The 23,649-nt window shown below is 40.8% G+C and overlaps 1 protein-coding gene across 4 annotated transcripts in view; it reads left to right on the top strand.

The window, feature by feature from the left end:
* unc13c (unc-13 homolog C (C. elegans)) overlaps window positions 1-23,649 on the top strand; it is a 102,359-nt gene that overhangs the window by 4,744 nt on the left and 73,966 nt on the right. For 2 of the 4 annotated variants that reach the window (XM_085352833.1, XM_085352825.1), the window contains exons 2-7: window positions 13,582-13,604; window positions 14,142-14,188; window positions 15,581-15,659; window positions 18,122-18,127; window positions 18,384-18,455; window positions 22,195-22,414. In XM_085352833.1, the coding sequence (XP_085208959.1) occupies window positions 13,582-13,604; window positions 14,142-14,188; window positions 15,581-15,659; window positions 18,122-18,127; window positions 18,384-18,455; window positions 22,195-22,414 (447 nt within the window). The remainder of the gene's footprint in view (window positions 1-13,581; window positions 13,605-14,141; window positions 14,189-15,580; window positions 15,660-18,121; window positions 18,128-18,383; window positions 18,456-22,194; window positions 22,415-23,649) is intronic. The other 2 variants (XM_085352841.1, XM_085352817.1) reach the window with 1 other exon arrangement.

Genomic DNA, 23,649 nt, shown 5'->3' with positions numbered 1-23,649 from the left:
TTGAATTGGTTATTTATGTTGTGGTGAAAAACTGAAGGCAGTGAATCTGTTAGGTGGTGGATGGCAGTGTTATGGGTGGCAATGACTTTGAATTCCCATGGCACAGCACTGGATTCTCATGCAGACAGCTGTGGCTTAAGGGATAGTATTTTATTTCTGGTGGGTTGTTATTTATTACCAGACTTTTTAGGAACATAGAATTCTGTTGGTGACCTCCTAAACATACCATCATTTGAAAAAAAGCATGACTGCACTGCTATTTAATGACATTGTGGTGGCAGAGAGTTCAAACAAGTGTAAACATAAAGCTTTTATTTGCTTCTTTTTCTTTTCTTTTCTTTTTTTTTTAACCAATGAGAAGCTATTAAATGCACTACAATATTTTAAATCATAAATAAAACCATTATACATTATACCAGTAATTGTATTGTTGTTGTATACCTTTGATTCACCACAGTAGTATTTATTCAGAATTCTGTAGGTCTATGGCATCCCACTTAAAATTTGGATAGATTCATTGATGGAACAGTCTTCCAGTTGTAGTGAAATAAGACGTAAGGGAATTTCCATGCTTACTTAAAATCAAAAAGCTTTTGACCCACATATGTAACGGTTGTAGTGATGGCGGGCAATTTTAGTTCAGTAATACAGGCTACTCCTTAATGCTGGCTGTGTGACAGATGTGTTCATAAATGTAAATTCAGTTCAAATTAAAATAGATTAACCGGAGATTCCCCTCCTGGCACAGTATATGGGTCTATGCTTTATACATCACTTCTAACATAAACAGGTAATCTTATAACAGGCCAATGCAAACTTAATGAAACATTTACTGGCTATGACTCTGCAGCTTTAGTTTTACACATTGCCTTTTTATGGCTACCAGGCAAAAAGAATTAAGACTTGAACTGAGTGACTGACTTACTGAGTCACTCCTTATTGCTGAATCTCATAGGTGTGAGGTGAGGCATACAGCGAGCTCTAGGCAAGTGTGACAGACTATCCTCACTTTCCACTGGCTTTTTGATTCTTTTTCCATCTTTGATAAATCAGTTAGAGGCCTGGTTCTAGGCAAGGCAAGTTTATTTATATAGCACAATTCAACAACAAGGTGATTCAAAGTGCTTTACAGAGACATTAAAAACAAAAACAAATAAAAAGCATGATTTCAAATTGATAAAAAAAACAAAAACAAAAACAAAAAACAGTAGATAAAATCAGAACAGTAGATAAAATCAGTAGTTAACATTTAAGTTTTGAAATTTAAGCTTAAAAGTGTGGATTTGGTGTTTTATTCAAATGCAGCTGAGAATAGGTGAGTCTTCAACCTGGATTTAAATAAACTGAGTGTTTCAGCTGATCTGAGGCTTTCTGGGAGTTTGTTCCAGATATATGGAGCATAAAAGCTGAATGCAGCTTCTCCGTGTCTGGTTCTGACTCTGGGAACTGATAAAAAACCGGATCCAGATGACCTGAGGGATCTGGAAGGTTCATACTAGGTCAGGAGGTCACTGATGTATTTTGGTCCTAAACCATCCAGAACTTTATAGACCAGCATCAGAACTTTAAAGTCTATCCTCTGACGGACAGGCAGCCAGTGTAATGACCTCAGAGCTGGACTGATGTGGTCCACTTTTTTGGTCTTAGTGAGGACTCGAGCAGCAGAGTTCTGAATGAGCTGTAGTTGTCTGACTGATTTTTTTAGGTAGACCTGTAAAGATGCTGTTACAGTAATCAAGCCTACTAAAGATGAATGCATGGACTAGTTTTTCCAGGTCCTGTTGAGACATCAGATCTTTTATCCTTGAAATATTCTTGAGGTGATAGTAAGCTGACTTTGTTATTGTCTTAATGTGTTTTTCTAAGTTTAGGTCTGCATCCATCACTACACCCAAATTTCTCACCTGGTTTGTGGTTTTTAGATGTATAGATTGAAGTTCTCTGGTGGCCTGTAATCGTTTTTCTTTGGCACCAAAGACTATTACTTCAGTTTTGTTTTTGTTTAGCTGGAGAAAATTGTGGCACAACAAGTCATTAATTTCCTCAATGCATTTACCAAGAGCCTGTACAGGGCCTCGGTCTCCTGGTGACATTGTGATATTTATTTGTGTGTCATCTGCATAGCTATGATAGTTTATTTTGTTGTTCTTTATAATCTGTGCCAGTGGGAGCATGTAAATGTTAAACAGAATGGGTCCCAAGATGGAACCTTGGGGAACTCCACATGTGATACTTGTCTGCTCAAATGTGAAGTTACCTATTGATACAAAGTGTTTTCTAAGTATGTTTTGAACCAGTTTAGTACAGTTCCTGAAAGACCTGCCCAGTTCTCCAGTCGTTTGAGTAATATGTTGTGGTCAACTGTATCAAATGCTGCACTGAGATCCAGTAAAACTAAGACTGACATTTTTCCACTGTCTGTATTCAGACATATGTCATTAAACACTTTGGTCAGAGCGGTTTCAGTGCTGTGGTTCTGTCTAAACCCTGACTGGAAGGCATCATAGCAGTTATTCTGTTTTAAGAAGTAATTGAGCTGTTGAGAAACTGCTTTTTCAATGATCTTACTTAAAAATGGGAGATGTGAGATCGGCCTGTAGTTGTTCATTTGTGTCTTGTCAAGATTGTCCTTTTTCAGTATAGATTTAATTACAGTAGTTTTAGTGGTTCTGGATACACACCTGACATTAAAGAAAAGTTGACGATCTGTAACAGGTCTGACTCCAAAGTCTTTGAGACCTTTTTGAAAAAACTTGTTGGCAGGACACCTAAACAGCAAGAGGAGGAGTTCAGTTGACCTAAGATGTCCTCCAGGTCTTTGCTGTTAATAGGGTGAAACTGTTTGATGGTGTTTAAAGTGTTTTTCGGTGGACACAGTACATATCCTGAATCTGCTGTTGATGTACCAATTGCTTGTCTAATCTTTTGGATTTTTCCTGTGAAGAATTTGGCAAAGTCATTGCAGGCCATGGTCGAATGAAGTTCAGCTGCCACTGACACAGGAGGGTTTGTTAGCCTGTCAACTGTAGAAAATAAGATCCGAGCATTATGACTGTTTTTAGTGATGATGTCAGAGAAGTAGGACCTCCTTGCACTCCTCAGTTGTAAATTGTAATTGTGAAATTTCTCTTTATAGATGTCATAATACAGCGGTCCCCAACCTTTTTTGCGCCACGGACCGGTTTATGCCCGACAATATTTTCACGGACCGGCCTTTAAGGTGTTGCGGATAAATACAACAAAATAAAACTAGTACCAGTACCGAAAAAAAGAAAATGTATTCATAACACACGTGAAAAGACCCAGGAAAACTGAGTAAACGATAAAAACGATAACAAAATAACGCTGAAAACCGATAAAAACCCTGAAATCTATACATTTCACAACTGAGCCTCAACTCTCGCGGCCCGGTACCAAACGACTCATGGACCGGTACCGGTCCGAGGCCCGGGGGTTGGGGACCGCTGTCATAATGAACATCTAGGTTTGTTTTTCTCCATCTGCGCTCAGCTTTCCTACACTCTCTTTTTTCATTTTTCACCAGTGTGGAGTTTCTCCATGGAGACTTTTTCCTTCCAGAGATAACCTTCACCTAATGGGAGCAATAGTGTCCATTACATTTAATATTTTAGCATTGAAGCTATTGACAAGCTCATTGACTGAACCTCTGGATAAGTCAGGTGTTAATGGGAAGACATGGTTAAAGATCTCACTACTCTATTCGGTTATACACCGTTTTGTGATCACTGCTGTTGATATATTTGTGTGGGCTGAAATTTTACTTTCAAAGAAAACACAGTAATGATCAGACAGGCCCACATCAGACACAGTAACCTTTGAAATGCTCAGGCCCTTGGAGATCAGTAGGTCAAGAGTGTGTCCTCTATTATGTGTGGCCTCTGTTACATGCTGAGTCAGCCCAAAGTTGCCCAGAGTGTTACTCAGGTCTTTAGACCCTTTGTCCTGAGAGTTGTCCACATGGATGTTAAAATCCCCAACAATAATTACACAGTCGAAATCAACACAGATCACAGACAGCAGTTCACTGAGATCATTAAAAAAGTCTGTGCAGTATTTGGGAGGCCTGTAAACATTAAGAAACACAACTCAGCTGTAAAGCCACATATTCAAAAGACTGAAAACTTCCAGGAGATAGCTGCTTACATTGAAATGATTCATTAAATAAGACAGCAACCCCCCCCCCCCCTCCTCTCCTGCTCACCCTGGCCTCACTGATAAAACTGTAGTTAGGAGGGGTCGTCTCGATGAGAACAGCTCCACTGTTACTTTGGTCCAACCAAGTTTCAGTTAAAAACATAAAATCAAGGCTGTGCTCAGTGATTAAATCATTAATTAAAAATGTTTTCCCAGCTAAAGATCTAACGTTTAATAAAGCCAACTTAAGTGTTTTAGAGGTATTATTTGTCCCCCTCGTGTTTGGGAGCAGTCTGTGGCACACAAGGTATGTTTACTATGTTTAAAGATCTTTTAGAGTGCAGCTCTCTGTGTTTTGACCAGGCCACATGTCTCCTTCTGTCACCTAAAAGTACAGAAATTTTAAAAAGGCCATCATTAGGCTAAACCCCCCCCCAAAACCCCAAACAATAATAAACCTATCAGACAGATAGTAAAATATTCAGTTGAGTGGTCAGATCAATAATCTGGTAAAATGTAGGAATCCATCATCAAAAGGCCTGCAATACTATTGATGATAGTGGTTAAAGTGGTTAATTGCATAATTTTGTCCTTGGTTAAGAAAAACATCTAAAAAGTTAAGATACAATAGATAAAAGAGACTTATTTGGACAGAAGAATCCAAGATGAACTTGTACTAGAATGATGGGAAGAGAGAAGTATGGTAAAGGAGAGAAACAGCTAATATTCTGAAGCATTCCACATCATTTTCAAACATAGTGGTGGTGATGTTATAGCATTGGCATGTATTACTGTCAGTGGAATTAGGTTACTAGTGTTTATTGAAGATGTGACTGCTGACAGAAGCAGCAGGACCAATTGTAAAGAGGACAAGGCTTTGCTCAGATTTAGCCACATACTGCAAGGCCGATTGAAGAAAGCTTCACAGTGCAAATGGATAATGATCCAGTGCATACTGCAAAAGTAACCTAAGAGTTTCTCAAGGCAAAGAAATGGGATATTGCTTTATGGTCAAGTCATTCACCTGATTTTAACCCAACTAGGCATGCATCTAAAGGGAGGAAACTCAGCATTTGGTGCAGTCCATGGGTGCTAGACTTTTGGCAGTCGTCAAGTCTTTAAAACAATCCTTGTGTTTAACATTATGTTCATTTGTCCAATTTTTGTTGAACATCTAGTTATTGCTGCGCCTTGGTGAAACCCTTTCAATGGAAGCGGAAAATCTTCACTTCAATCATATAGTTGTGTAAAAAGTGTTAATAAAATATTATAACACATAATAGAACAAGACAAAAATATAATCGCCTGCTCTTTCCGGTGTCATCTAAAACACTATCAGATGTGTTTGGCACCTGAAATGTTACCTCACAGTTTTTTGAAAAATACACACAAATTGTAATTTAAAAAATTGTATTATTTTGTGGTGCTTATGGAGAAGGACGCATAGATGCATGCACAATCTATATGCCCCCCACATTTCCTCCCACTCACACGCTCCTACTCCCACCCTCATTAGCTTTACGCCTTCATCTCTTGTAGCTGGTATGTGCTCATCATTCTCGTGCTCTGGAGCGTGCTGGCTGGTCTGTGTGGGAGCTGTGAAAGGAGTCTCAGCAGTACTGCCACTCCTGCCGGGCCTGTCTTCAACTGGCTACAGCAGCGTCTGTATTCAGATGCTAATTCACATTCCCAAGGGCATTCTGTAACCAGGTCAGCCTTGCTTGGAATATTTATAGAGGTCTACCGCTACTGAAGTTTGCTGCTTGTTCCTGGGGGAGCAAAGGAGGTAGACCCTCTTTATGCTTAGTTCACCATTTCTCAAGAAAGTGTGGATATGAAAAATGCAGATAAAGGGAATGGAGGGCCTCTCCTGCTGTTGTTTAAAGTGTTATCTTCCAATTCAAAATATTGATTGACTTTGTGTTGTTGCTGGGGGAAAAAATGGATCTAAAGTGAAAACTTGTTCTTCACAGGTAATGTACACTCCCAACTTTGAGATGCTGCAGTTTTCAGATTAAACACTTAAAGTGTCAATAGGTAACTCCCCACACACGCATCCACCCCATGCAGCCATTGAAAAGACGCTTTGTTTTAAAATGCTCTCTTGTATCAAGCTTACTGACCTAGTAAAAACAATGCCAAGTGTTTATCTCCTTTGAACCCTTTTTAGTTGCTGTGCACTATCCATACAAGGTTCAGCTTTACTTTTCTTCTTTACTTTCTTTTTCTTTGCATCCTCAGACAATACACCTCATATTTTTCATTTATATTTTTCAGTTTCATAATTATTGCCAACGTTTGCTATTGAGTTTGAATTTACTAAAAGCTACTGGAAAATCAATAATGGTTTCCTTTACATGTTTTATTTGTTTGTTTGTTTTGAATGGCTTTCTTTTCTGGTTAAAAATCATACCCTATATCCTTTCATACTTTTTATACTTGTAGTTTTTACCCTCTACTTGCCCCAGCGTTGTTCTCTATTTGTATAAGTTGCGACAATAGTTGCTGCAATGTCACAAACAAAACTTTGCTTATATATATAGGGGCTGATAACCCATCTTTGCTGATCTTGGTTCACTTCTTCAGAAATTTCTTTTCTATGATATTGTGAATAAGTGAATGAATTCACTGACATTAGCCTGCCACAGCCTCAAAGACAGAGTCATAGTTAGAACAAAAGTTAGAACAAAAAGCATTTGTCACTATAAAAGTTTGTACTGCAGTAGAGCATTAAGACTTGTCATAGTCATTATAAATTAGGAGTTCTTTAGCGTACATAAATGATTTTTATTTAAATGTTTATAGTTCATAGGTATATGAAATTGAGAAAAGTAGGAACATAGGATTGGCAGGCTTGTTTATATAAATACGTAGAACTGCTACAACTGGTTGGCAGTGAAGGGAGGAGTAAAATATAGTAAGATATTGTGGTCAGCAGTATTGAATGCTGCACTGAGGTCCAACAGGAATAGTGCAGGGATGAGTCCACTGTCAGAGCCCATAGGAAGGTCATTAGTAATGAGCCCTGTTTCTATACTGTGATTAATTCTGAATCCTGACTGAATTTCTTTAAACAAACCCTTCCTTTGCATATGATGAGTTAGCTGTTTCACAGCTACTCTTTCAAATTATTTTTAAATAAAAAGAAAGTTGGTGATTGGTCTGTAATTAGCTAAGACAGCTGGGTGAAGTAAAGGCTTTTAAAGAAATGTATTAATTACAACCATCTTAAAAGCCTGTGGTACATAGCCTGATAATATTTAACATTTAATTTTGAATCCCTAGTCTAGTAAAAATGAGACCTAGGAGACACATCAATTATTTGGAGGACGTGATTACTGAAGGTAACTGAGGAAGATCAATAGTATTGAAAGTTGTCTGTGAAGGTTCTCAGTCATCCAGGTCATTGTAGTCTAAGGAGCTTGGAAAGAAAAGAGTCTGGACTTCTTTAAGTCACTTGAAGATGTTTCACCTCTCATCCGAGAAGCTTCTTCAGTTCTAAGGGTCAAATGGTGAAGAGTCCCAGATGTAAACCCTGTGGGACAAAGGACCCCCTGATGATCCTCTACCTAATCACATGAGCCAAGATGTGAAAACGGGTGTGGCTCACAATCAGCCAGGGTTTCGGGTGAGCTCATTGTGAAACCTGGCCCCACCCTACCATGTGATTTCCTGAGGTCAGATGGCCCAGGGTGTGAGTGGACGTTAAGGCGTCTGGGAAGATATCTCAAAACTGGATTGTAGGTGGCAGACAGTTGGTGTCGTAAACCACCGCCTCTGTTCAAAGATGGTCGCTCACTTGCAGTAAATTGTGTTCTGGTCTGTTGCAGGCTATTAAAAACAAAACCTCAGTTCGTACACAAGTAAAATGTGAATCTCTAAAGCATTAGATGTTATTATTGAACCCAAAATCAGGGTTGAAGTCAGCAGTAAGATGATTGTAAATGATATAGGCTATATGGATCTATTGAAACCAAAAATGTTCCCTGACATCAATATACAACCGTTTAAGAACACTGATAAGCTGTCGATGAAGGAAATATAGCCAAACATACATACTCTGGGAGTAAAGCATGGTACTGTATATTGGAAATGCAATATGATATGGCCACAGATGTTATCTAAGTAATGTTAATGTCAGACTTATTCAATATACCTTGCTGCAAAACTAGTTAAAGCTTTCAGACTTCAGCTTTTCGGAACACATTAAACGACCATATACATTGGGGATTTGTTCATTTCCAATTTTTTCTGTCTTCCTAACACTCATATGTGAATCTTCAGTGTAAGGAGAAGGGTTATGAGAAACTGTCACGGGATCAGCTCTACATTCCTAGCTTAATTTCCTGTATCGGTCATGAGCTGCTTGAAAATGTCCTTTTGCTCTCATACACTCAGATGATGGTAAACTCATTGTGATGTAAGGTGAAAAAAAAATCAGTAAAAATGCGCAAACACACTAGTTTCTTTATGTTTAAACCTATACTTGGTGTCCACAGTAGAACAAGCGTTCTTGGATGTGTAGAGGCTTTGATCAGTCCTGGTAATACTGAAAGCTATGTGAAGCTTTTCTGCTTCAGAACCCTGATCTATGTACGGTGTGACCATGTGTGTCAGGACCATAATGCTGGATTTATTGCTGCTGTTTGCCCACATCACACACACAGTTAGGCATGTACACACACACACACACACACACACGCGCGCTGAGCTTTCCTACCAATCAGTTACGTTTTTGTTCCACAGATTTAAGGCACCTATGAATTGAGGTTTATATCTGCAGCCTATAGCCTATCTTTGTGCTGTGGCTTTATCTAGAGCAGCTACAGACTTGAAGGTGGAGGAGATGGCTCTATCTCGTATAGCTGTGCACAAAGTAGTTTAGTTGGTCGCTGTCCATGGTACCCACTGACTGCTGAGCTCCTCTTTGTGTGTAGAGTAACAATACAAAATCAACCTTTTCAAGAATTTATACAATGTTGCGTAACATTTTTAATGCTTTGAAACGCTTCCATGGCAGTCACTTATCTTAAAACATTAACTATAACTATAAAATAATTGTGATAAAGTCAACCACTTCATTTTCAATAAATGTGTAGGATTAAAATCATAATCAAAATCAAAATCATAGAAACAAAATCAAGTCGTTATCTTATTTTTTACCTTTAATTCTCTCTCTATTAGTGATGCACCAACAAGAAAGCCAACAGTAGGTTTATTGTTTTAAACAGGCTGGCAATTTGATCTTTCTCTTGTGAACAGCTGCTTTCTATTTGTTCACATAAGTTTACGCTGCCATTTATCACCTATGGATCAATAGCACAGTAATTACACCTCTCCGGTCTGACTTATTTAAAGGGCTTGCCCTCTTGCAGTTTGTCTCTAAAATAGCAACACGATATCAACTGCTTACATAATGTCCCATGTCTTCCTAACTCAGGTAATGTTATAGTAATGTTAGGTAATCAGGTAATGTTATTCACTTGTATTTTTATTTTTTATTCCTATTTATTCACTTGTATTTTTATTATTTTTTATCTTTTATTTTTTATTTTTTATTTTTATTCCTATTTATTTCACTTGTGTTTTTATTTTTATTTTTTTTATTTTTTTATTTTTTTTATTTTTTTTTATTTTTATTTTTTTATTCCTATTTATTCTATTTATAGTATATAAATAGAATAAATATTTTATTTATATTTGTCTCTGTATTTATATATATGTGTGTGTGTGTGTGTATGTATATATATATATATATAACAACACCCAGCACGCCCCTGCGGGCGGTTTATCCTTCAAGCTCGGGTCCTCTACCAGAGGCCTGGGAGCTTGAGGGTCCTGCGCAGTATCTTAGCTGTTCCCAGGACTGCGCTCTTCTGGACAGAGATCTCCGATGTTGTTCCCGGGATCTGCTGGAGCCACTCGCCTATCTTGGGAGTCACCGCACCTAGTGCTCCGATTACCACGGGGACCACCGTTACCTTCACCCTCCACATCCTCTCGAGCTCTTCTCTGAGCCCTTGGTATTTCTCCAGCTTCTCGTGTTCCTTCTTCCTGATATTGCTGTCATTCGGAACCGCTACATCGATCACTACGGCCGTCTTCTTCTGTTTCTCTTCCACCACTATGTCCGGTTGGTTAGCCACCACTATTTTGTCCGTCTGTATCTGGAAGTCCCACAGGATCTTAGCTCGGTCATTCTCCACCACCCTTGGGGGCATCTCCCATTTTGACCTCGGGACTTCCAGGTTATACTCGGCACAGATGTTCCTGTACACTATGCCGGCCACTTGGTTATGGCGTTCCATGTATGCCTTGCCTGCTAGCATCTTGCACCCTGCTGTTATGTGCTGGATTGTCTCTGGGGCATCTTTACACAGCCTGCACCTGGGGTCTTGCCTGGTGTGATAGACCCCAGCCTCTATGGATCTTGTGCTCAGAGCTTGTTCTTGTGCTGCCATGATTAGTGCCTCTGTGCTGTCTTTCAGTCCAGCTTTGTCCAGCCACTGGTAGGATTTCTGGATATCAGCCACCTCCTCTATCTGCCGGTGGTACATACCGTGCAGGGCTCTGTCCTTCCATGATGGTTCCTCGTCTCCCTCCTCTTTCTTGGGTTTCTGCTGCCTGAGGTATTCACTGAGCACTCGGTCAGTTGGGGCCATCTTCCCAATGTATTCTTGGATGTTCGTTGTCTCATCCTGGACTGTGGTGCTGACACTCACCAGTCCCCGGCCCCCTTCCTTCCGCTTAGCGTACAGCCTCAGGGTGCTGGACTTGGGGTGAAACCCTCCATGCATGGTAAGGAGCTTTCTTGTCTTTATGTCAGTGGCTTCTATCTCCTCCTTTGGCCAGCCTATTACCCCAGCAGGGTACCTGATCACGGGCAGGGCGTACGTGTTGATGGCCCGGATCTTGTTCTTACCATTCAGCTGACTCCTCAGGACTTGCCTGACCCTCTGCAGGTACTTGGTGGTTGCAGCTTTTCTAGCGGCCTCTTCATGGTTCCCATTCGCCTGCGGGATCCCCAAGTACTTGTAACTGTCCTCTATGTCTGCAATGTTGCCTTCTGGTAGTTCAATCCCCTCAGTTCTGACTACCTTCCCTCTCTTTGTTACCATCCGACTACACTTCTCCAGTCCGAACGACATTCCAATGTCATTGCTGTATAGCCTGGTAGTGTGGATCAGTGAATCGATGTCTCGTTCACTCTTGGCATACAGCTTGATGTCATCCATGTACAGGAGGTGGCTGACAACTGCTCCGTTCCGTAGTCGGTATCCGTAGCCAGTCTTGTTAATGATCTCACTGAGGGGGTTCAGGCCTATGCAGAACAGCAGTGGGGACAGAGCATCTCCTTGGTAGATCCCGCACTTGATGGTGACTTGTGCTATGGGCTTGGAGTTGGCCTCTAGTGTTGTACGCCACATCCCCATTGAGTTCCTGATGAAGGCTCTTAGGGTCCCATTGATCTTGTACAATTCTAGGCATTCCAGTATCCAGCTGTGGGGCATTGAGTCATAGGCCTTCTTGTAATCAATCCAGGCAGTGCACAGGTTGGTCAGTCTGGTCTTGCAGTCTCGGCTGATTGTTCTGTCTACCAGTAGCTGGTGTTTTGCGCCTCTGGTATTCTTGCCAATTCCTTTCTGTGTCCCGCTCATGTATTGACCCATGTGCCTGTTCATCTTAGCCGATATGATGCCTGACAGGAGCTTCCATGTAGTACTGAGGCAGGTTATTGGTCGGTAGTTGGAGGGGACCGGTCCCTTCTTGGGGTCCTTGGGGATCAGGACCGTCCGGCCTTCAGTTAGCCATTCCGGGTGTCTCTCGTTAACTAGCAGCTGGTTCATTTGTGCTGCCAGACGCTCGTGGAGTGCAGTTAGCTTCTTCAGCCAGTAGGTGTGAACCATGTCGGGCCCTGGTGCTGTCCAACTCTTCATACTGGAGACCCTTTCTTGGATATCTGCCACTGTGATGGTTACTGGACCCTGTTCAGGGAGGTCGCTGTGGTCTGCCCTCAGATCCTCTAGCCACTGAGCATTGCCGTTATGGGTTGCATCCTTCTCCCATATGCTCTTCCAGTATTGCTCCGTCTCCAGCCTTGGTGGTGCTGTTCTCTTATTGTTCCCTTGCCACTGAGAGTACACCTTTGCTGGTTCTGTGGAGAACAGCTGGTTTATTCTCCTGCCTTCTATCTCTCTGGTGTACCTCCTCAAGCGGCTGGCCAAGGCTGTGAGTCTTTGCTTGGCAGTTTCCAAGGCCTCAGGTATGGACAGCTTGCTGTATTTCTTAGGCACCTTATTCGTCGCACCTTTCTGCAACTCCGTTAGTTGGCTAACCTCTCTCCGTGCTACTTTGATCTTGCCCTCTAGCCTCCTTCTCCATGGAGGGTACTGCCCCTTGTGGCTGTTCAACTTGTAGCCAAGCATCTCACTGATCACTGCTGCCGTATTGTAGATCAGCTTGTTAGTGTCGGTAATCGTGGTTGTAGGTATTACCCGTAGTGCTGCATTAACATCATCTAGCAGACCTTCTGAGGGTACTTCACGTAATCTTGGTAACCGGCTACGGGGGATCCAGGTTTCAAGCTTGGCCATGATCCTATTTTTCAGGTCAGTTCCTCTCGCACTCAACGATCCTTCTCCTATCACACTTGGGGCTATGTACCCAATCTCGGGTGGGGGTGATGATATCTCCCCCCTGACCTGGCGTCCTGACTCCTCCTTGCCGTAGCATTTGTGTTGTACCTCGTCAATCTCTAGCTGTGAGAGCAGTCCCTTCTTTCGAATGTTGGAACACTGAGCTACTAGTTGTTTCGCCGTCATTGTGGATGTTGGGTATCGAAGAATCCATAGGTCCCTCATCCTATTCATGTAGCCCCTTCCGCCGGGGTTACTTGCGTAGTAGCATTCCAACAACGCCCTGTTTTCGTCCCTTGCCCACCGATGCCTTCTTGTTCTATATATATATATATATATATATATATATATATATATATATATATATATATATATATAACAATTCTGTAACTGTAACTTCGGTCGTTGCTGTGCTTTTTGGAAGTCGAATTTCCCAGAGGAACCCACCCGAGGGATTAATAAAGTTCTATCTTATCTTATCTTATCTCTCTTAGATCACAGCCATTTTTCTTTCAAACTGCGTCTATTTACTCTGTGTCCAAGAAATAATCTTCATCTATTAGCCCTTAGCTAGGAACCCTCTTTTTTATGCTGGTTCTACTGTCTTTTTCTGTTCTTAGCAATTCTCTTTAAAGTGTTAACTCTCTCTTCATTTTGACATAAATTGTTTGGCAAAACAGAATTGTGTAATCTGGCAGTAATAATAGATCAATGTCCTAAATAAGTGTTTACTATTCTAGTGAGTTGATCCTTTCTAAAACTTCATGTTCTTGTCATTTTCTTCTTTCAGACACCAGTGCTTTGGATACTCAGGTTTTAAGCCACTGTTTATCATCAGATAATTGGACACTTGTGATTACTGTGCATGTGCATGTGTGTTTTTGTGAATGTGGAGTTTATAATGTGTGTGTGTGATCAAAGTGATATTTGTAGGTGTGATAGATAATTGCAGCATGTGCCCTTATGTTGGTTTTCCCTTTATTCCTTTTTTTTTTTTAGAAAATTATACATGTTTCAAATTTCACATTTGGTCAGTGAGAAGGGAGCATTACACAATAGGCAAATGTGGCCTAAAGCGCAGAGAGCGGCAAAACTCACAAACTACACTGATGTGGAATTATTTTGTCTTTTGCCTGTGGTGCTTTCCTCTCTTCTCCCTGTGCGGTATTATTCTGCTCCTATCATTTATCTTGTCCTGAATTGCCCTCCTATTGTACCTATTTTCCCACGTTCTTGTTATTATAGTGTTTATTTCTTCTATCTAAATTGTCTCCCATTTTCCTTGTGCGTGTTTGAGTGCTTTCTTCTTTGTAGTTCTTGTTTTACACTATGTGTTTCTTCTCTCTGAAGCCTCGCAGTCTTTTGGATCCCAAAGTGCTCGGCTTGCAGACCGGGGGGTGAGTGGTAGCTCACGTACTGATCTGATTGGTTCACAATTACTCAAATTGGAACTGCTGTGCTGTTTGTACCCTCATGCTCACTCACCTGTAGCTGAAAGGCTACAGGCATGCTGCTTTGCTGGCATACAGCCCCAATTAAACTACCACGCTTGCTATTTGGTCAAATACCATAGGGGGATAATGCAGCCATTAAAAGGCAAACATGCCACTCAATGAATCCTGAATGAAATCTATAGGAATATTCAACAACACCAAAGATGGTGATACAAGCGCAACTTCCAGTGGAAACAACATTATGTAGTATCAAAGCCTTTTTAAACATGTTTTTTAAATTAGATTTGACTCCTCAGTCCATACATGCATTTTTTTTTCATTGTGACCATGAAAATGAATTTTCATTTAGATAAACCTACAGGCCTGTCAGGATTGCTAGAAGGAGGATGACTTCACACTATTTATATATGTCACGTATTTGATTAACTTCCTGTTAAGTAATGCGAGTGTCCATGCAAGCGTATGAACCCAACTGTTTAGATATATGTGATAAACTGTCAAACGTAGCCTCAGTTTACCCCACTGCATATCATGACAGTGTAGACAATGCAGTGTAACAGCAGGATACACCAAGCATTAAGAGAGGGGAAGCTCAGGTCTCCTGGATGAGGAAAAGGACTGTGCAGTTTGTCATGCTGTGTATCTTCAGGGTCAAATCACTGATGTCGTCGAGAGGGCTGACAGAGAAGCTTGAGGAGCTTTATCTGTATGGAGGCATTGGGGCCTCGATGTTAGGTTGAGGTCATTGTGGAGTCTTTGAGTGACAGTTGAGGTGATGCCACTGAGAGCCTCGTGGGATTGGAGTAAGACATGTGGGGAAGTAGTGAGCACAAGGGAATTGAAAAATAGAGAGAGCCAGATAACTGGAGCTGAAGTGTTTAAACATGACACAAATTGATATTAAAGTTCATGTTTTTTGAGGTGCAGAGAAAATTTGCATAATTTTTTTTCTGCACTGGGCCCTCAAAATTTGAGTTTTATTGAGTACAAGTTGAGTTTCAGACTCAACATGTATTAATTGTATATAATATAAATAATAACAAGTATAATATGTGTCAGTAATAGCCATCACCCCTGGTATGTCTTAGAAAAAAATAGATAACATGGAAGAAGTGGAGGTTATGGGTACAGCAGGGGGTTAGAGGGATTATTTCTATTACTAGTGTTTGTTCACAGCAAGCAAAGTGGAAGGGGGTAAGACAGGTTCAGAAGGAGGCATGATCCATGGGGTTTGACAGTTGTGTAAATCAAGGCCCCCCTTTCCCTGTAGTAATGTCTCCCACAGCATGGCATTATTATGATATTAATACACCTTAAATCTGTCTGCTTCTCCAGGGCTGGCAGTATTCTTTATGGTATTGACAGCATGCCAGATTTACGTCGCAAGAGGACAGTGCCTCTTGTCCGAGACCTGGTGAGTCATCTGCCTCAACAAGGTTATGTGTGATTTATGTCAAATCTATCTAAGTGACCCCATGTTTTAACACGGTAGTGGAATCATTCTCAGTGTAAGTATGAGCAGGGGGTCCCCTGTAGTAGACAAAAATACTGTTACAGTGTTTCAAAGTGGCACTGTTTGTTTCTCATCATTGTCCTGTACTATCCTGTATATAACAACCTCCAAGAATTTGTCATTAAAATCTGACTGTGTCAGGTTTGCATTTTAAGTTCTTATAGCTTATGATTGTTGTAATTAAAAATGAGCCGACTATACAGACATTTTATTCGAAATAAATTTAGGTGTCACTTAGACATTCACTGTGGCAAAATTAAGCCAATAAAAAGGTGATGGGTAATAAAAGCAAACACCTAAATCTCTGGCTATTCTGTTAGAGCAGTGCCTTGTGGGTATTTAAAATCTAACCTTAGCCATAACGCTGTCGCTTAATTAATTAGCCTTGAGAGAGTGTTTAAGACATTGCATCACTATGATGCTCCGCCATTTGCTTTTATTGCAACATAATGTGTCATAAGATATCCCGCAGAGCGGCATGTTGCAAACAAGTCCACTTTAGCACTGTGCCACATGGTTAGTCTGTCTGAAAGACAACAGTCTGTTGTGATGCCAGTAGTATTCATGTGTGTCTATAATTGTTTGTCCACTATGTACTGCACACTATGTCTGTCTTGTATGTGTTTTTGTGTCCTCTTCATGTTTTTTAGCCAAAGCCAAACAAATATTAACACAAATCAGATCTTTAAACAAACTGCTTGGTATACTCGTTAAGTCGAATGCCCTTCCTTGATTGGTTTTATTTTGAAATATTACAAAATGAGTTTTGTGTAAATGATAATGCAATTTGATGTCATGCACATAGATGCTGATGAATGTTTATATCACGGTGAACAACATGAGTTGATGCTGTATTTGTCCATATCTCTCATGAAATTAATAACCAACAATGTCTTGGTAAGTATGGGTTGTCGTTTTTTAAATTTTCTTCTGAATTTTGGTGTATATTTGCCATTCCTACAAAGACCCATAACAGCTATGGGTAATATTTTTCAGTGAGTTGTCAGATTTCAGCCTCGCCGATGTTCTCCATTTTTCTTGCTTTTTCTGTTGCTCGGCAGGTGTTGAAAAATTGTATTTAACTTGAAATGTTGACAACTCAGCCCAAAAATATATCCGAGAGACTTCATTGACTTCTGATTTAACTGTGTGAGGCTTTTAAATCATGTAAAAGTGACACTGAGCAAGCCTTTTACACATGGGATGAAGTCAGTAGTCAGCAAACTAATTGGTCCCCTTTCATTGCCTCTCCTTTGTCGATGTCCCCCATTTGCTGTGCGATTGCTTCAGGGCAGCAACAGCGTTTGATTGGAACGGACAGCAAAGTTCCCCCACATTATGGCGGGATGCAAAAAAAAAACAAAAAACCCAACAACAATATCAAAAGTTGAAGATTGATTCACAAAGCACTGAATGCTATATTGTAGCTGAATAGACAACATCTGGTCACAGGGTCCTTTTGTATTGCCCGCAGCAACCTCACCAGTGCTGGTGCATGTTGATAAACTTACATCAACACTCACGGTTCATGTAGAGGTCACGTTCCTTCCTACATTCTCCATGGCTTCCATGGATCTTTACCATAGCTGGGCTGTGCAGACAAGAGGGTCGTGGTAAAGACTGATCCAATATTGTCAGCTGTCCATGTCTGCATTCCTCTGTTATGTAATTTTCCTCAGTATGGGATAAATGTTTATCAGTCTCTGCTCACCCAAACTCAGTGGATATTACTATGACAGCTAATTTAAGTAAATGTGTGTATTAGTGTGAATGTATGTGTGTTACATGTCAGTGTTTGTGAGAGTGCCTTGTGTGGGTGTGTATTGGTTTTTGTTCACATAAGTTTGTGACTGTCTGGGCAGATGTGTGCGTGCGTGTGCCTGAGTGTGAGTCGGTGTTGTGCAGTACAGCTCATACGTGAGTGTGTGTGTGTGTGTGTGTGTGTGTGTGTGTGTGTGTGTGTGTGTGTGTGTGTGTGTATGTGTGTGCCATGTGTTTCTCTGTTTGTGTCAAACTAATGTGCAGAGCAGACAGCAGAAAATATGATCAAAGCTTCATCCAACAGAAAACTGAATATAAATGTCAAGCATGACTGCAGTTTAGTTACTTCTAGTGCATGAATGGATAAAGAATCATGCAACCGCTGTTTAATCTCTCTTGATAAATAGTTGAATCTTTCTAGAGCTCTGTGCCCTAAGCAGCAGTCCTGCATGGCAGTTGAAGCACCTATGCTCTCACTGTGGATTAGAAATTCAATTCCTCTGCTGTTTATGCTTTCAGTGTTCCCCCTCCTACTCTTTGTCTAATTCAGTTTCTCTCATTTTTTCTTTCATTCTTTATTCATGATCTCTTGGATATTACAGGCTTTGGTAAGCTTGCTTTCTTTTCCCCCTGTGCTAAAGTAATATTCTCTGTTTAAAAAAATTCTTTCAAATGTTCAATTAAACTACTAAAGTAAATCTGCGTGTGGTAGTCAATCTGTTCTACATTTAATTAAATATTTCTACTCCTTAACACATAGTTTAAAGCTGTGTCTAAATCCCCCCAAAATACAGCATAAAAGTCCGGATAGGTAAAATGGGTTGGTGAATTCATCTCTTTTTTATTGTCCTCTTCTTCCATCAGACCCTAACTGCTCGAAAGGCAGGCATCTCGTTTGCTCTGGTGAACAGGTCCACCCTGAATAACGAGGAACTGGTGAGTACATGGAAGTCATTATGTGGTTATTGCGATGTGTGGCTATTATGTACTATTAATGGAACATGGAAGGCTTTACAGGGACAAAGGGTGCTAGATCCACCTCATGACTATTTTGGGGGGGCTGTATTTCGAAAGTCTGGTACTGAAATGCTTAGAAACTTTTAGAGCTGTGCTGTGTGCTGCAGCCATTGTACTTCAGGGTGCTGGGTCATGTTGGCAGGAACACGGAGTTCCAAAATGTGAGGATTACATTACTAGGCCACTTTACTTCTTACATGTAGATATAGCATACTGTGATCTGTCTGCGTGCTGGTCTGTCTGTCTACAAATAGACAGCTTTAGTTTAAAGAATTGGTCTTTGTGACCAGCTACTATGTGGCCAAGTTCAGAAATTAAGCAGTGGTCCTACTATTTTATTTTGACTATTAATAATGAGCACTGCATATTGAGGATGACTGAGATCTAAAGAAAGGGCAAAATGTCTCAGTTGATGGTGTGAGACACTTTTGTGACCTCTAAAGCTCTCTCTGCATTAATGGATTGCAATTCTTCCCTCCCAGAGGGAAGACAGCGTAACAGGAGGCAAACAGCAGGAGAAAGCAGCTTCTCAGCAAGACAAACAAGCAGACAATTTCACATCCATTGATCTCCCTAAGCCTACAAGATTACTGGATTCAAATGCGCTCTGTATACATATTGCTCAAAGATTTAATCTTTTCAAAAGGTCCTAAATGCAGCTCTCAGTTCGTGCACACTGATTGTGCACATGCTTGTGTCGCTCATAAGTTTCACACGCTTGACTTGTTCCTCTTGGTCCACATGGCCAGTTTCCCTATGGTGACAGGGGTCTTGATTGCTTACTAATAACCATGGATCGTTTTAAAGGAGCTTTAGGGATGAACAACTCATGACCTAGATGAAGGAGAAATGATGTGAATGATGCAGCATCCTAATTGGTGTACAGAGAGCTGATTCTTGAATAACTTTGTGCTGTGGTGTGAAGACTTTAGGGGTTCGAAGAGCTGTATGCTGATTAGGAGCAAACTGGTCTTAATATTGGTCAGGGGGAGCTGACTTCTGAGCAGAGCTGTAGATTGTGTGGTCTTAGAAAGTAGGACGAGCAGATGTCAGAGTTTTATCTGCTGCATTAAGTCCAGGAGAGTGCTTCCCTGTGAAAACTCTGAGAGCACTCAGTAAACAACCATATGCTATTTAAGTGAGGAGAATGGACTAGTAAAGGAAGGGTGAGAAATTGACAGGAATTAAGAGAGAATGAGAGAAGATCAGGGCAAAAAGGGATTTGTCATTTTGACCCTGGGGCTGTGATGTCACTGCGCAGGCAGCCGTGGTGAACAAACTGCAATTTTTTGTGACTCATTTTATTTTAAGAACATATAGACTTCCCTATCTCCCTATGCTGTCTCTTTCTGTGTCGTGTTTCCCATGCATCTGCTTTTTAGAGCAGAAAGAAACATTATGTGTGGGCCGGCTAACTGCCTGCGTGTCCGCTCACTGTTCTGAGCTGCATGTGATCGCAGCACTCAAGCCTTTTAACGGTGACTGTCAACATAAAGTGAGGCCATGCTTACCTGCTGAGACAAGGCAGGGACTTTTACAAAGGAGGAAGGAAGCTACGATCTGACACGTTTCAAAGAGTACCTGGAAATGAGATGTGATGTGTTGCTTAAGTCAGTTCAGATATAATCCGGGAGGTCGTTAGCAGCAAAATATGCTCTATTGATTTTAAAATGCTTGCTTGTGATTTTGATCCAAATGATTTTATGCAGTTTTTCAAATCTTGCCCAAGATAAACTTCAAAATGCTTGCAATTGTCTAAAATGTATTTGCGCTTAAAAAAAATAAAAAGCCTTGTCAGAGGGGAGACAATAGACTGGTTAGTGCAAGAGATTAGCGATGTAGAAGGCTGAAACAGCATGAGCAGGATGGCTGTGTCAATGAAGTGGTTGACAAGGACAATAGGTGGTGAAATTGAAAAGGAGGGGTGAAAGGAGGAGCTGAGATTAGATTCCTCTCTGTCATGTTGCTCTCAGGCACAGACACAGGCTGCCAATCAATCCAGTAGAGTCTTGCACAAAATCACCAGGGTTACCTCACAGTTTAACACTTGGGACTCACACATGCAACACTCTGCTCACATCTGCTGCACTGTGTGATGTGTGGCAGAGGAAGGAACAGAGAGTGATAGTGGAACCAGTAATAAAATATTACTTGTGTAATGGCCAAAGAAACAGACAAACTGAGTTTTGCACATTTTCACTGCGACTCAAAGCATTTGCTCTGTGGTTAAATTAGAAAAATAAATCAATTATTTGCCAGCTAAGTGGGTTCACTGAGAAAAACCGTTAGTGAGATGTCTCTGAAAGAAATTTTGATTCACTCATATCCTGCGGGCTCTGCCAGTATTAGGCAGTTCAGTATTAAATTTAGCGAAGAGCAGCCTTCTGGGTGTGGCCATAGTGGAGGCTGTGCGTAGGTCGTGGATAAATCTCAGACATCTGCTTCATCTCATCATCCTCAGATTAAAAGGGAAATCTCTCTGTCTCCAACTATGTTTCATTAGAGGTCCTCCAGGGTTCAGCAGCCTCTGTGTTGTATCAGCAAAGTTTCACAATGTTAGATAACCGTGTTGTCCTGTCATCTGGTGTCATTTAATCATCTCAGCAAGTGTGTGTGTGTGTGTGTGTGTTTCCGGCTGAATGTGTGTCAGCAGGCAGTGCAGCAGTCTCGGTAAAGTGCAGAGCTACCATTCAGGTGTTAAAGCACATTGTCAACACACTGGAGGCTGACAGCAGTGGGAGGGGTGGAGAAGAAGGGGTGAGGAGTGGAGCGCAGTAGAGGTGGTGAACAAGTACCTCTTGAAGATTTATTTAACTGCAATACATCTCATACTCTTTCTCTCTCTCTCGTTCCCTCTCTTTCTCTGTCTCTCTCTCTCTCTCCCTCTCAATCTGGATAATGCTCACTTTTAAGAACCTTATTTACAGCATTCATTGATTCTGCCTTCAAAAATTGGCAAGGCCTTGCTAGTTTTCTAGTCCTTGTGCATAGCAAGGCTGCTGCAGTAAAGCATTCGATTTGAAGAGGCTTCTGTTACACACCAATCAGTCCAGGCAGGTGTCTTGTAGAATTTAGTATTTGGTTTAGAAACACTTTAGCCAGGAGAAAACTCAATGGAAACAAGGCCTGTGGGCTAAGGATGCTGTTAATTTAAGCTTAATGAGATCTAAGACTGATTTATTATAGCTGACAAAGGGAAGGAACTTTGTCCAAGAAAAAAGAAACAAAAAAATTGCTGCAGTACCAAATGAGAGTGCTTTTTAGTCAAGTTATGTAATTGCCAAGATTAACGCAGACACGTGTTGTAAATTTCACCCAGCCTTGAATGCACCTTAGTTTACTCAGACGTTTTTCTAATTTCAGACGGTTGCGTTCCCACAGCAGTTGCAAAAGTATTACTCTTCCTTTAGTACTGATCTAAAGTTGTAGGGAACACTTGAAAAGCAATTTGAGTACAAACTTGTTTTTATTAACTTTTGAAGTTGTTATGAAATCTCATTTTCTCAGGCCTATAGTGCCACGAGAGTTTAACAACAGCAGCAGCATCTCTTTCGATCCACTCAGCCCCCGCATCTTTTCCGTCATTGTCTTTATACCTTTATTATTTCTCATATTTTTAAAAATTCCCCTTCTTTCTTTCTTTTGTTCTTTCTTTCAGAAACTACATGTCTTCAAGAAAACCTTGCAGGCACTGATCTACCCAATTTCATCCACAACACCCCATAATTTCGAGGTGTGGACAGCAACTGCACCCACCTACTGCCATGAGTGTGAGGGTCTGCTGTGGGGCATCGCCCGGCAGGGGATGCGCTGCTCTGAGTGTGGGGTTAAATGCCATGAGAAGTGCCAGGACCTGCTCAATGCAGATTGTTTACAAAGTAAGGAAGTACCTTCATTTATATACTGACACTAAGCTGCTTTATATTTTACATTCAATAATTCATTAATGCAACATATCTTGGCATTTTTAGTATGCTTGCTCATGGGTGTTTGTTGATTTATCATTCATAATTAACATGATTCAAATGTTTTTTGGCTAATAAACAAGGAGTAGATTAATTACTACAGTGTGCAGCAGCCGGAAACATATTTCTTCTGAAAATCTGGTCAGTGCACACATTATTTTTGGTGTAATTATTTTCTCTCCCCAGTTTTCTAAATATCACCAGTAAGCTGAGAGCCTAAAGTATTAGTGAATGGTGTTAAAATGGTTTGTTAAATGCATGTTACATATGTCCTTGTACTCATAGCTACATGGCACATTTACAGTGCTCTGTCAGTCACTGGCACTCATTACGATCTCCAGTCAGGTTTTTCAATCAGCAACAGCCCTGTTGTGACCGTGTAGACTAATTTGAACAATGCGACATGGAAGCTCCAGGATGATCCGCACGGCAATCCTCACTCACTCTAAGTGGATTAGCGACACCCTGCCTGTTACAAAACTCAATGTTTTATAACACGTTCATACTAGCATAACAGTGTTTTATAGTTCAAACCGTGATTCATCTTTATCACATTCATCTGCACATGAATGCGCTGCTGATATGCAGTGTGATACTGGGATCAGATATAGAAAATTAACCGGTACAACTTCCTCTTTTGTCCTGCAGACACATAAAAATAATACACACACACGTGCACACGCACGCACACACACTCCATCATTATTACATAAATTACTGATTTGGCTTTGCCATAAATGCTCAGAATCAAATGTGCAAACTTTACTCTTCATGCACACTTAGAGGTGCTGATTTTAGAGAAGATGCTAATGGCTCGGTCACACTAGAGTAAAAATAGGACAGCAGCGTCTTTGCAACTAGAGAAAAACTGATGGTTGCCCAGAAATTGCATTGAGTTTTTTCATATTCAGCAATTGATTGCAAGTTGCTGTGCGACCAGCTATCAATCACTTTTGCAGTGTGATTGCGCAAGTTGTCTTGTGGGAGGTAGCCTGTCTCCCAACAAGTGGGCTCAGACTGAATGTAAATAATTGCAGTCTAATTTCTAAACACTGATATATTGCCAACACATTGCAATCAATCTGAGCCAATGAATGAAACTCGTCCGTGACATGGGTCTTTGCAGTAAGGGATTTGGCTCAACTTTG

The sequence above is a fragment of the Diplotaxodon limnothrissa genome, linkage group LG1 (genome assembly GCF_057381915.1).
Source record: "Diplotaxodon limnothrissa isolate DT_005_m linkage group LG1, D_limnothrissa_male_GT1.1, whole genome shotgun sequence".
Classification (NCBI taxonomy): domain Eukaryota; kingdom Metazoa; phylum Chordata; class Actinopteri; order Cichliformes; family Cichlidae; genus Diplotaxodon; species Diplotaxodon limnothrissa.
The sequence above is the reverse complement of the archived record's forward strand: the minus strand, read 5'-3'. Positions and strand labels throughout refer to the sequence as shown.